Source organism: Podarcis bocagei, assembly GCF_964188305.1.
Source record: "Podarcis bocagei genome assembly, chromosome: 11".
In the NCBI taxonomy this organism is placed as follows: Eukaryota; Metazoa; Chordata; class Lepidosauria; order Squamata; family Lacertidae; genus Podarcis; species Podarcis bocagei.
Window position 1 is genome coordinate 28,380,719 of NC_138136.1, and position 14,637 is coordinate 28,395,355.

At 40.4% G+C, this 14,637-nt stretch overlaps 1 protein-coding gene across 8 annotated transcripts in view; it reads left to right on the forward strand.

Moving 5' to 3' along the window:
• MCTP1 (multiple C2 and transmembrane domain containing 1) overlaps positions 1-14,637 on the forward strand; it is a gene marked incomplete at its 3' end in the record, with an annotated part of 198,899 nt that overhangs the window by 114,994 nt on the left and 69,268 nt on the right. For 3 of the 8 annotated variants that reach the window (XM_081212354.1, XM_081212359.1, XM_081212358.1), the window contains exons 12-17: positions 4,818-4,920; positions 8,373-8,475; positions 8,808-8,909; positions 9,221-9,295; positions 10,861-10,980; positions 11,451-11,537. In XM_081212354.1, coding sequence (XP_081068480.1) covers positions 4,818-4,920; positions 8,373-8,475; positions 8,808-8,909; positions 9,221-9,295; positions 10,861-10,980; positions 11,451-11,537 — 590 coding nt within the window. Of the gene's footprint in view, positions 1-4,817; positions 4,921-8,372; positions 8,476-8,807; positions 8,910-9,220; positions 9,296-10,860; positions 10,987-11,450; positions 11,542-14,637 lie in introns of those variants that run through there. The other 5 variants (XM_081212355.1, XM_081212356.1, XM_081212360.1 and 2 more) reach the window with 3 other exon arrangements.

A 14,637-nucleotide genomic window follows, 5' to 3' on the forward strand; every position in this document is an offset into this window, starting at 1 on the left:
GAACTTCCCTTTCTTCTCCCAGCCTCCCACTCTGGGTATCTTCCCTTCCTGCCTCTCACACAGGAAGAGGCCACTCGTTGGCCAATTTGAAATGCAGCTGCTGGCAGGAACTTGAGCCAACTACCCAGGCAGCTTGGAGGAATTCCCCCAGTTGCTGCCTGGCCATGTGCATTCCATTCTAGCTGCCCAGGGATAGACACCGAGCACCCACTGCCAGATCCAAAGGTATATCCTTTCTCTGCCCTCCTTTTGTCTATTGGAGTCCCTCAGTGCTTGTGTTTGGCCCTCTTCTAAAGAAGACCAGTAGACATTGCCTGTAGCTTTCAGTACTACACAATATGCTGATGACACCTAGCAATTCCTGTACGGTGGTACCTTGGGTTACGAACTTAATTCATTCCAGAGGTCCGTTCTTAACCCAAAACCGTTCTTAACCTGAGGCGCGCTTTTGCTAATGGGGCCTTCGCCACCACCGCACCGCCGCCACATGGTTTTCATTCTCATCCTGGGGCAAAGTTCTCAACCCGAGTTACTACTGTCGGATTAGCGGAGTTTGTAACCCAAAGTGTTTGTAACTTGAAACGTTTGAAACCCGAGGTACCACTGTATTCCAGAACTTTATTCCTGCATCCAATCGCACATCTACAGCTGCCTGTCTCGTATTGTCACTTGGATGCTTCTGTCATTTTAACTGCAATACTTCAAAGACAGAACATCTTATCTTCCTTCCCAAGACCTCCTCTCCTTATACATTCTCCATCCACTCAATTTAACAGGTACAGAGCCTCAGTTTTCTTCTTCTTCTCCCTTTTTTACTTCCCATATGCAATTTGTGACCAGCCTATATTTCTTCTTCCCTTTGCATATAGTGCTGCAAAATTATGCTTCTTCCTTTTAGTGAAAATTGGATAATGCTCTGGTCCTTTTTCACTTGCCCTATTTCACTTGCTACCTTATGCAGATTATATTACTGCAATGCATTATATGTAGGGCTACCTTTGAAGGCAAATTCAGATGAGACAGACTCCTAGTCTTCTAGGGCTGCTGCCAGTCACTAGATAAATCAATTGGTATAAGACAGCATCCTAAATTAGGAAACTACAGTTTGGAATGCACTTAGATGCAATGTTGTTGTTGGCATCCATCTGTCTCAAGAGACAATGGAGCGCCCCTCCAGAGGTGAAGTCAAACCACTGGAGAATCGCAACACTTGCTGTGGCCGAAGAGACCAGAAACTTGTAACTGCTGCCTCCAATGTTCTTTCTACTGTATTAGCAGCACTGAAGTGACCTCTCCATGACACAAGCCTGTGTAGTACATATGAAGGTCCTGGGCTACCTAGATGGCAAGACCCCCCCCTATTGGCCTCGCTGATGTGGTGCACAGAAAAGCAAAGCAATACATTTGGCATCACCTTTGTCACCAGCTTGGCTGCAGGAGTTGCCGGAATGACGTCTCGTCCATTCCTATGCCCATTTCAAGGTGCTAGTGTTAAAGCTCTTCATGACGTGATACCAGGGTACATGAAGGATCACTTCTTTCCATATGTCGCACACCTAAGCACTTCATCAGAGTCTCTTCTCTGGGTTGAAGTTCAACATGTGGTCACCAAGGAAAGATCCTATGTTCACATAGAAGGTACATACATGTTGCAGTCACAACAAAGAAGTAAAGTTTCCAAATACGGTAAAAGCTAGTACCTTAGGACAATTTGACATTGAACCAACCAAAATGGTGGCCAATCTGGACTTACTGTTAAATGGCATTGAGGAATAATAAACATAGCACTATCTAATTCAGCAGATATACCGTAAGTGGACAATTGCCTATAAAGTCCAATACAGTCAAATTTGACTTGAAAAGAAGAAACTTCCCCCCAAATGAGAGGATGCTTTGAAAGTACATTTAAATGCAGATAGAGAGCTTGAAGGAGCTCCCCATGAAGGGAGTCCCATAGCTGCAAAGCAACCACCAAAAAGGCCTTGTCTGATTTTTGTTAATTGTCAGTCAGACCTGAGAATTCACAAAGCTTTGTTTTGAACAGCGCTGGAGCAGTGTGTATCTTTATAGATAATTAGGTGAACATCAACTTTTTAAACAGATGTGAATAATTTTTCTGAAGATCAAATCCTAGAGTGTCACGATTAAGGGTTTTGAAGTCTTTTGCTATACATATGTCTTAGGTTTAGCTAATGTTTGTGGGATCATTTTTAAAATAACTAGATATTTATATCCATTTTTTCAGAAAATATACTTACTATTATTATTTATAAAACATATATACCACCCTTCATCCAGGGTGGTTCAGAATATTAAAAGACAATATAAAAAAACCAAAATACATAATAAAAATAGGAGAAAAGCAAACCAGCCATCCCACCAACCCACATAATGAGAGACATCAGGTCTATATTTTGCATCTTAAAATTATTAGCCTATAATATTAATTCTCTTGTCTATGCAATGTTAGGAAGCTAAATTGATGCGATTATATATTTGGAACACATGAATTTGTGTGTTCCCAGATTAAATCAACACAGTGAAGAGTATTTTTGTAACGGTAATGCTATTATTATATGTTAAAATTATTTGTGACCTTAACATTAGCTGCTGAGAGTTAATTATAAAACAGATTTTAGTTGTAGTAAAAAAATGAACTTTGGACTTAAGACTTATTACTACAAGCATATAGGCAAACACCCCCTATGTGCAACTGCATTTTTCCAGACAGCTATTAAATAAATAAATAAATAAATAAATAAATAAATAAATAGGCTTTCCCTTGCTTGGGACTACTGCTTGAGCGAGGGAAGACAGCCGCCTTCTCCTCACCTCCGTGCCCCCATCCTGGCACCAATTCTTCTGGACACCTTTCTTGGCCCTCACCCTCCATGGCCAGCTGTTGCTACTATGGGCACTAGCTCCCCTCAGGCAAGCAGGAAGGCTTGGGATAGGTCGGTCAGGGGCCCTGAGTGATTTCCAGGCTGAGTCTCCTCTCTCTCTCTCTCTCTCTCTCTCTCTCTCTCTCTCTCTCTCTCTCTCCCTCTCCCCGCATCCTCCACACTTTACCTGATTTCACTTCATTTCTCAACATGTGAGTGGGGCCCTGGAATGTAACACCCATGGGGGGGGCACCTGTACTGGCCTTTGTTGTTTGTTCAAGATCTGCAATGAAGGCCCTTCTCCAGGTTCCCCCTCTGAGAGAGGTTTGAAGGTTGTGGAAAAGGGAGAGGGCCTTTTTGGTTTTGGCCTCCTGGTTATGGAATACTTTCCTTAGCGAGGCCTGCTTGGTACTATCATGACCATATTTTTGACGCCAGGTTAAGATCTTTCTTTTCTCCCAGGCGCATGTTGGTTTGTGATATAGTGATTATACTGTTGTTTGACTGGTCATCATAAATTGGTTGGTGTGGTTGATGCTCTTAATCATGGGTAGGCAACCTAAGGCCCGGGGGCCGGATACATGAGTAGAATGTGTGCTTTTATTTAAAATGCGTCTCTGGGTTATTTGTGGGGCATAGGAATTCATTCATCCCCCCCCAAAAAAAATAGTCTGGCCCCCACAAGGTCTGAGGGACAGTGGACTGACCCCTGTAATACTGGTTTTATCTGGTGATGTCTTTAGGTATTTATGATTATGTGTATTTTATTGTTTGTTTAAATTGTAATGGCTTTACTTTAAATTTCACTAGAGGGGGTTGATGAATTCATTCTTCAAGTTTGGGATAAATGATATTTTTTTGCAAAATAAAAGCATCAACTGCAGTTGCATATTTAAAATAATTTTTATTTGCCATTAAAATTCATAATGTGCACATTAACCTGTGATGGCGTTTGAATCAATATTGCTGTTTGGAAGATGTGATTCCTGGACAGCTTTGCTAAATATTGATTTAATTGTCATTTGTTTAAGGTATGAAACAAATTGCTTGCCTTACTGATATTGTTAATCTGGCCCCTTTGAACTGCTGAATCTATGGGTTCATGTAATACATGGCATTACATTACAAAAATATTGAAATTATTGTGGAATACAATTGTCTTGTGCATTAGATTTGCTGGACTGCTGCAAAATCCATCAGGGTTCCCCCCCCCCAACCATTTTACCATCAATATTAGATCAGAGGCCTAGTCTTGCCACTTCTTCCCCCTCTCTCCCTTTCAATTTATGCCAACATGTTTAATGTGGTAAAATTGAGCTTGTGACTATTGGCTGTTTGGCAATGTATTTTAAATGGGAAGAGTTTCCTTGATGGAAATTCACTGTGGTATCTGAAATATGAATTCAGATGGAATTTGGCATTAATACATTGTTATATTACGTTGGATAATTATAACACTTAACTTGGCAACATAGAGTTCAATGAGATTTACTCTCTAGTAAGTATTAATTTAAATGTTTGTAGAATTGAAGCCTAAATTAAATTAAAGGCAACATGAATGGTGAAATTAGTTGTTTTCAAAGGGAAATAAAATTGGTAGACTTACTAATGTTTTATTTCCCCCCCCTAGCACAACCATATTTCATTACTCCAAAATTAAACCCAAACCTTGCTCTCTGCATTGTGCAATACGGATTTGTTATCAAAACTAGGCCCTGTTTCCTTAGTTTTCTAGCTGTCCAAATAATTTTTGATCTGTTGATCAGCATTTGACATTCTAAAACATATGTATGTCTTATTCCACTGCAGAATTAGTGAGTAAACATGCAGGTTGCTTTCACTGTTATAGTGTGAATTCAAGTTGCCGTACATAGAATGTGAAGATAATTTTAAGTTGCAAAGTATTCATAATATTGTTAAATGGTCTTTTCCCAGGTAAAAGTGATCCATTTTGTGTAGTTGAGTTGAACAATGATAGACTGCTGACCCATACGGTGTACAAGAATCTTAATCCTGAATGGAACAAGATCTTCACATTGTAAGTCTTAATGTTTCGCTTTTGAATTTTACTTGTATACCTGGCTAATCATTTCAAAGCTATCAAGATAAAGCTAAATTGCTTTGATTTCTTAAGTGGAACAAGAGATTTCATTGGAACGAACAGAAGTATAAAGTAGATAATTTCTCTCTTTGATTTTGCCTTCTGAGTGATGATACTCCAAATGTCAATATACTTTGAAGGTACCATAGTATACTGCTGTGCAGCTACTAGGCTGAAACTTTTTAATGTTCATTCCAATAATTTTTAGAATTTATTGGGCAGTTTTACCCATATTCCTGACCACCCACACTGCTGCTACCGAGTTGATGCCAACGAAGATGTCCAATATAACCCCATGCATGTTATTTCAACTTTAAATGTGAGTAAGCGAACTCACCAATATTGGACTCAGAATAATGCTGATTTTCTTTCACAATGATCCTCTCTCGCATTTAGAACTGTAGGGCAGAGTCTGAGAATCCTGAACATTTGTTGACCCTCATACTGTATAGTGTCTTGAATGCTAGACCTGTTGGCTCCTTCATTATATTGAGATTATTCCCCTGAATTAATTTTGGAGAGGAGGGGAGGGGAGGAACCATAGAGGTAAACAAAAAGTTAGAGTGGATAAAGTGACAGTGAAGTATGGAAATATTATTGGAACTTTTATATATTGTTTTCCTTGGTGCATTTATCCTGGAGGTGTGAATTTGGTTTATTAACTTTAAAAGGTGAGCAGGATGAAATTCTCACTGTCTCTACTAAGCCAGTGGTTTGTGGGGGGGGGGGGGGAATGAAGGCCTGTTGTGATTATAGGTGAAAGCCATTGCTCAGTAGTACAGCACGTGAAACCCTGCCTGGTGACAGAGGGTTGGGCTACACAGTCTTCTGAAGAGCAGATTGTTGGCCTTAAGCTCTGTTACTATGATTATTCACATAATGAATGGGAGCTGAATATAGGAAAGAATATTAAGAGGCTTATTCTTCTGGAAGATCTTATTTCCCCCCTCTTATTAATTATGCTCATTCCTTTGCTTTTTGTAATGTTCTGATCTCCGGTCTGTTGGATTGAAGATGATATTTTAGATTAAAAGCCCTAATCAAAGGGGTTTTCTCTAGCATCGGGGCGCTGTGCTAGATGAGTTGCATTACAACTTTAGAATTCTGTGAAACTTCTATTTATGAAACACTCTTTGTGATGGAAAATTACTTCAGTACTTAATAGTTTCTCAGTGGCAATATTTTGAAACATTTAAAAATTAAAGAATCAAGCATCTTCTTTTTCTATGGCTGCTCCAATTGCACTACAACACAAAGAGAAAGTAAATCTGTTTCAGGTTTGTTTGTTTTTGCTGTTCACTATCCACTAAATGTTCCCAGCTGGAAGCTTTAGTCTTATGTGTGTTCAGGCAGTCGCCTTCTACATTTTTGGTTTTATAAGAACCAAGTTAATACTTACTATGTAGCCTGTAAGATCTGTTTAACCCCCTTCCCCCCCTTTCTTTGTGAGATTGAAGAAACACAACAATAAGCTATTAATTTAATTGTTATCATTATTGTTATTTGTTTGTTTGTTTATTATCTGCCCTTCACCATAAGGTCCCAGGGCGGGGTATAACATTAAAACAGAATATTAGAACTGTCTAAAACACCTTACAATCAAAAAATAAGGTGAGTCAAAAATATACACCTCAGGTGTTCAATTCCAGGGTGAAGAGGTGTGTATTAAGGGGTGCGTCCCCATTCAGTATTCTGTGTATTTGCAAAATATGCTGCATTCATTGCAAATTTTGTTTATATGCAAAAGTTCCAACAATCAACCCCCATTATTTCATTATACAACATCTCAGTTAACTATTGCAAATTATCTTGAATGCAATATATCATGAGTCACACATCTTTAATCTTTGATTTTTGCCCCACTCCTTACTTGTATATATTTTTCAAAGTTGATTATGCCACATTCCTCTACGTATTAACTGGATATGAAGTGCTAATTATTTTTCCAAAGTAAATATCAGTAGCACCTAAATATTTATAAAAGTACACATGGAGCTTGTTTAGACATAAGGGCCAAGCTATAATTTAGTGTGAACATGCAGGCTCTTGGGCAGGCATAGGCAAACTCAGCCCTCCAGCTGTTTTGAGACTACAACTCCCATCATCTCTAGCTAACAGGACCAGTGGTCAGGGATGATGGGAGTTGTAGTCCCAAAACATCTGGAGGGCCGAGTTTGCCTATGCCTTCTCTTGGGAAGAAAATTCCATGCAGCTGCTTTGTTCTTCCTCTGGTCCTGATGGTGTAAGCTAAGTCATTGTTTGACTTAGTCATCCAAATTTGGGGTCATGTCTTCTCTAGACAAACCATGATGTTGGAACTAAGGCTTATTCTTGGGGTTTGTATGGAGAAGAAGCGTGGCCGCAAGAGGTCTGGAAGAGGCTTGCATCAGGCACAATCTCCTCTTTGGAGACCCTCTCATTCACGCTAAGCTATAGTTTGGCTCAGCACTGCATGCCAACTAACTCATAATTAAACCATATTTAAAGGTTGAAAGACTGAACCTTACAAATCTTCAGGCTTGCACACTTCATCCCTCCTCTGGCACAGCCATGCGGGCTTTAGGGGGATTTACTTCCATCTTAGGTTAACTGTGGCTTGCAATGTCATCTGAATGTGGACAAGCTGTGGTCGAACTTAGCTATAGTTAGTGAAAACAAACCAGCTTCTAGTATTTAGGAAACTAACTTTTTTTTTTAACTAATCATAATTAAGACTAACCACAGTTTAGGGGTTCATATAACTTGCCCAAGCGCAGCATGCTAAACAACCAAAGGGAAGGGGGACGTGTGTGAACCTGGTAGCAGCCTAGACCTAACATTCTTTTCCTACTAAACCATGATTTACGTTTACATCTGAATGCAGCCTAGCTGGCATACAATTTAATACCAGAAAGTTGAAACTCTGTAGCAGTTTAAGGAATGGAGAAAGTGAGAACTCTGGAAACCTCTTAATGGCTTCTAAATCTGGTGGCAACAATTTGATTGGGGTTTTTTTGGGAGGGGGTGTCTATACGAAACCCACCAAGGATCTGGTCATGTCCATTTTAAATTCCAAGTGCTTTTTGATTGCAATCTTACCTTCTAACTCTGCAAACGTATCACTTATTCAGTACACTAAATCAGGGTAAGTATTAATGAAAGGCTTTCTTGTGCTTATTGTAGGTTGTATAATGCATGCCCAGTCATGAAATGATCGGTATCATGCCTGAGTTGCATTCCTGGACATTTCTATTTCAATTCATGCCCTCTTTTTAACTCCCTTTTTCTAGTTTACACTTCTAAAAATTCACACAGCTTTTCATTTTCCTCTAACTTGTTAATGCATTTGCCTTCATAATGATTCAGTTAGGTGACTTTCCTACCTCTGTTCTGCCCTATCACTTTCATAGCAATATTAAGGATATCCACTCAGTTCTTGAAGTGACAGTTTATGACGAAGACCGAGATCGGAGTGCTGACTTCCTGGGCAAAGTGGCTATACCATTGTTGTCTGTAAGTTTATTATTATTATTTGGTTAATGCACTGCTCTGTATATTTTTATGCTCATGGAAAAAAAAAATCAGGGCTGTCTGCCATTTTTCAACCAAGGTCTGTAATAAGAACACTAAAAAATTTAACATACTCAATTCACGGCCATGTTGAATCCCATGATAGTTAATTTTTCCTGACAGACTTGGTCCTGGTAATGAACAGGTACTTGTCAGAATTGCCACAGTTGTTTTGGGTTCTCTGTCAGTTTCAGCAGCTGGGGGTCAAAGGTCACTGAGGGAGTGTATTCAGTGGAGACTGCGAGACAGACGGCTGTCATGTCCTTTTCCCGCAGATTCAAAATGGTGAACAGAAAGCCTACGTCTTGAAAAACAAGCAGCTGACAGGGCCAACAAAGGGGGTCATCTATCTTGAAATAGATGTGATTTTTAATGCTGTAAGTCTTAACTTTGCCTTTTTTGTACTGCTAAAGAGTTCAGTTTCATGAAAGCTTTTGTTCCTGATTTGTAGAGAATTTCTGTCATTCCTCATTTTCTCCAAACCTTGATGTATGCTGCAGAATGCTCTTCTGCCACTGGCTGAGACACCCACTTTGCTACTACTGCTGCTAATGTATACACAAGCATAAGTTTCTGTGCCTCACATTTCTGGATTATAGTCTTGGCCCCATGACTTTGAAATGCCACAGTGATGATTCTATATATATTTGTGCAGTTTTCAGTCCCTAAACTATATTTTGATATATAGGTGAAAGCCAGCTTCCGAACGTTAATGCCCAAAGAACAGAAGTATATTGAAGAAGAAAACAGAATTTCTAAACAGGTAAAGAGTTGGAAACTATTATTTATTCCCAATAGAATATCAAGTGAAACCTTATGACTATATTTTGTCAAGCATTGATTAACTAAGAGAATAGCACATCTCATTTATATTGAAAAACTTATCTGGAGTTATCAAATAAAATTTGCACAAATGCAGATTTTAAAGTATTCTAAATCCCTTTCTGCCAGATTTAGTTATTTGTAAAATGTGTGCATGATAACTCTAATTAAAGTTGTCAGTCTGCCCCCATGTATCAGGTTATAGCACAGGTGGCTGTAAACTTAGTCTAGCATAAATTTTGGTGGCCAACTTTGACCTGGAGGAACTCCCATATTGTTTTGGATTATGGTATGTATCAGCCTTTTGTTCTCTTAGTCCTCCTTTTAAGGTGCTTATTAGAAACTTAACTCAGGCAAATATATAAAATCCCTTTGATTCTGCAACATGATTGACAAGATTTTTCTTTTTCATTCATGTTTACTAACTAATTGCTGCAATATTTACCAGCAGTAACTGTTTTCAAAAGTGCAATCCTACTGAATGCTTTCAACTTAAATAATTTTTAAAATCTTGCAGCTATGATGTTCATGTTTCCTTCTGGAGGATAAGAATGTTGGTCACTGAAGAGTCAAACACTAAACAACTCTTCTTTGTAGAATCTTATTTGTGTGCTGTCCAGTGTTTTATAATTACTGCATGAAATCATCAGTACAGAGATTTTATAAGCAGCAATATAACACTTCCATTATCAGAAAGTAAGCAAGCGTGCCTTGCGGTGTGTGTGTGTGTGGGGGGGGAGTATACAATACCTATTCTTCCAGATGTATAGGTACTGCTCAGAAATGGCTAGACTCATATGCAGAAAAATAGTAGCAAGGAACTTATGACTATTACTAATCAATGAATATTATCAAACCATGGTTTGTAGTATAAGAATCTCCTTAGAGCAAGTTATTTTCTTAAATATCAGAGATCTTGAATTAGTGAATATAACCTAATACTGTAAAATGTAAGTTTCGTAAAAGTTAATGAGTTCGTCTCCAAATGAACTTCGTGGTGCTCAGCTATTCGTTTTAAAACATAATTCCTTAAAAATCTACTTGTTCATCCTTTTCATGAAACGTATTGTAGTTTCACAGCTTACATGGAAAAAGTTACTTCAGTTTCCTCAGAGATAATTACTCAGAACTGCATACGTGGTTTCTCAGCAGTCATCTCTTTAGTCATCAAAAATTGATTCAGTCAACTCCAGTGCAAAAAAATGTAGGTTGATATATTAAATCTCTGGATCTCAGTTCTTAGAGTGTGCTTAAAGATTGGGAAGGAAACATTAGTAGGTACAATTGTACTGTCATTTAAATTATTTTCATGCTGTACAGCAGAACAGTGCAAGCCTACAACTACTGATAATACTGATAAATATCTAGATAATGAGTTTTCCCCTTTACTGCAATACAAAATATTGTCTGTACAGAACAGTATTTTCGGTTGAAATGTGTTGTGAGCCGTTTTCATAGCTAAAATGCACAAACTGAGCCGACACATTCTACGTTTCTTTCCTCCAGCTTCTTCTAAGGAACTTCATGCGGATGAAGCGTTGCGTCATGGTTCTTGTAAATGCCGCCTACTATATAAACAGTTGCTTTGACTGGGATTCACCACCAAGGAGTCTTGCTGCTTTTGTGGTATGATATTAACCTTAATATTAATATATGTGTATACAAAAAAATAAATAAATGTAATGGTCTCATCAATAGGACATATATGAAAGATCACAGTCAATACCTAATAATCAATCTGTAGTTTAAAGCCAATATTAGAACATCCCGGGCTTCCTAGAATTGGCTTTCTTCTACAATCAGTGACCTCTAATACCCTAACCATAAAACTCCAGGAAGTTTAATGCCAGTACATTCTTCTCTCTAATTTCCAGTGGTATAGGAAACTTCAAAGTACTTGAGTTCACCATGGCATCATAGCCATGCTCCCAACGATTATCTATAAATGTAGGCAGGTGTATTGATCCTAAATCAGCTCTGTATAGGCATACTTGCATACAAATATACAGTGAGGGGGAGGAAGTATTTGATCCCCTGCTAAATTTGCCCATTTGCCCTCTGACGAAGAAATGACCGGTCCATAATTTTAATGGTAGGTTTATTGTAGCTGTGAGAGACAGAATAACAACAGGAAAATCCCCAGAAACCCAGAAGACAGAAGACGGAGATGGATGTGCATTATAATAAGTGAAATAAGTATTTGATCCCTTTGCAAAAGATGACTTAGTACTTGGTGGCAAAACAGTATGGCACACATACTGCCATTTTACATGCTGGTGGAACCAATTTTCAACTGATTAATAACAAATTATAGAACAACCGTGTATTCCCCATCACGTATTCCCCATCCCTCTGCTACTACTGTCACCCCAAGTTAACAACACTGGCAAATGTGGTTGCTGCAGATGGGTGGTGCCATTAGCACTTGTTTCACAGTAGGAACAAAGTTCAACTCCTCTGCAGTCATGTCCATGTCAACATTGAGGAACTTTAATATCCCATTCTTTGGGTATGAGATTCTAAAGCTAAGCCATTGATGCCTGCCAACCTTAGACGAAATATCTGACTGTGTGAGAAATGGATCCTCAGTTGTTTATGTCAGTGTTTCCCAAACGTTTTTGGGCAACGGCACACCTGCTTACTGAAAAAAAATCTCGCGGCACACCACCATTAAAGCCCCGCCCCGTGACGTCAGCGCGCAGCGTCACGCCGGGAGGGACGCACAAAAGTGAAAGTTTTTTCCCTCCCCCTTGCCGGGGAACCTCCAAGCTTTGGGCAGGCAGGCAGGCAGAGCTGGGAAGGGGGTTTCCAGGGGACACGGCAGCTCCTCGAAAGGCTTCTCTTAGCTGCGCTCAATCCTCCTCGGAGAGGATTTCCCCTCCGGTCCCATGCCTTCGTTTGGGGCATCGCTCCGGCTGCTCCCTCTCCCGCCGCGCAGGAGCGATGCCTCTCTCTGGCTCTCCCTCCGCGCAGGCTGAGGGAGGGAGGGAGGTGCGCGTGTGACCCGTCTCTGCTGGGAGACCAAACCCAGCGAGGCAGAGTCGCACGGAGGCGCCCAGGCAGCGCTGCCGGCTGCGAGGAGGAGCGCCAGGCAGCAGCAGGAGGCGCGGCCTCTCCTCGCCGCCGCCGCCCCGCCTCTCGCCGCCCGACTCGCCCGCCTCCCTCCAGGCATCTCGCGGCACACCAGCCGATGTCTCACGGCACACTCGTGTGCCGCGGAACACCGGTTGGGAAACACTGGTTTATGTTATACATATCCACCAGATCTGCCTCCATCCAAAAAAACTTCCCACCCAGTATTTTCTGTGTGTCTGTTTAATACAATTTTCTTCTAGACGTCTTAACTTTTTTCTTCTACATCTTCACTTCCTTGCCACGACACCAAATAGGAGCATTTTGAGGAACAAAAACAGAGGCCCCAAAAGCTTACAACTTCTTTACGTTAGTCATCTTGGACTCCTTTAGGAGGAAGGGTGAAACGGAAATTTAATAAATAAATAAATAGACAACTGATAATTTTAAGATCTGAGAAATGTGATAAGATACATTCCAGGAGCCTTGATAAAAGGTTATGCCTGTATACATAAGCTTCAGAAACTGTTGCATAATAACTTTACTCAAAATGCTGCTGCTTTTGTGTGTTTACTTCCTGCATTAGCTCTGGGAGGTGCTTGTGACATAATGGCATAATGTTCCTTTTGCCTGATGAAGGGAAGCACTCGTATAGGGCATCCTCTCCCTTGTGGTCTCCTGAGCTGGAGTAATAAAGGGTGTGACCATATGGCTTCTATAACATTACTTCTTTAGACAATACAAGGTGTAGCTTAATAACAGAACCAATATGTTGACAGAGGGAAAAACTTTATTCTGCAAGATATACCCGTCATGGCAATACTTGTCATTATTTTATTTTTATTATTTAAACTTATATGCTACTTTCCCACATAAATGTGCCCAAAGCAGTACATATGATTAGAGGCAGCATGCTTTGAATACCAGGGGCTAGAGAATCAGGTTCAGCATCAGCACATAGCACAGTCAGGCAAATGCCCACCACCACTGATACCTATGCACTCTTCAGCTGCTTGGCATTGAGAAGATTCCAAGTGATTGCAGTGAGGAAGTGTCACTTTAATCTTTCCCTAATGACTTTGAATGCAGCATTGTTCCAGAGTGGTGCTGCATTGAGGGTGCTGGGAAGAATTAAACTGATAGCTCTTGCATGCTGTAGCAGCCTGGAGCTTCTGTTAGCTCCAAATAGCAAGGGCAAAACACCAGCAGCACAGGATCCTTTAGGATTCCTCCCTCTTCATTGATCAGCACAGAGAAGAGTGCCAAACAGTTGCAAAAAGGGACCATGAGTTGAATCCCTCCCCACTGTCTTTGATGTTGCAGAAAACTGGGTTTAGGTAGGATTAAATTCACTTTAAGAAAAGCAGCCGACTTTGAAATCTGTACAACGCCCCCAAAAGTGCCCTGCTAGATGAGAGCACAGTCATGTCCTCCAGCATCTTGCTTCCAATAGTGGGCAAGCAGATGCCCATGCGATGCCCAAAGGCAGGAAGTAGAGGCGACTGCCATCTCCCTCTTGTTCTCCACAGGACCAGGTCTGAGATGACCTTGGCCAGATTGTCCTCACTGGGCCCCCCAAATGGCCCTGTCTTGGGGGGACTTACCACGCAATGGGGGTTATGAATAGTGGTGCAAGCAGTGCCTTGAGAAAGCCACCGTTCTTGAGAAAGCTGTAGTCAAAACAAAACTACTATGAAAGAAAATTAAATTGTATTTCCCCCCGCTCCTCAGATATATCCATCTATCCTAAATATTTTTATGGTATATACATGCCCTTTAGAATCTTATTCAAGATCTACTGTAGGATCAACTTTGTGCCTCAGGTGTAATGAACATGAATGAGTAACGACCTGTTCTTTCTTAGATGCTGCCTGTCCTTTTACAGGCACTGTTGCTTCAGATCTGACAAGCTAAGTCCATCGGTGCAATGGACTGTATTTTTAATCTTCAATAAAGTCTCTTCTGATCCCTGTTCCTGCCCTGCCTCTTTTGAACCTATTAAGTAATCTGCTGTGATGTCACAGCTTGGCATTGGAGATATCACAGCCCATCTGTCTTCCACAGCCTCTGATGTCATATGTGGGTTGCCAGTGTTGGTCTAGGCAGAAGTGCTCAGAGGGTCTTGTGAAAGACTCATAAGTTGACAGGCAGATTAAAAAAATTAAACACTTTCATCTTTGCATGCCGTGGTCTTTAGAACCTCTTTACACC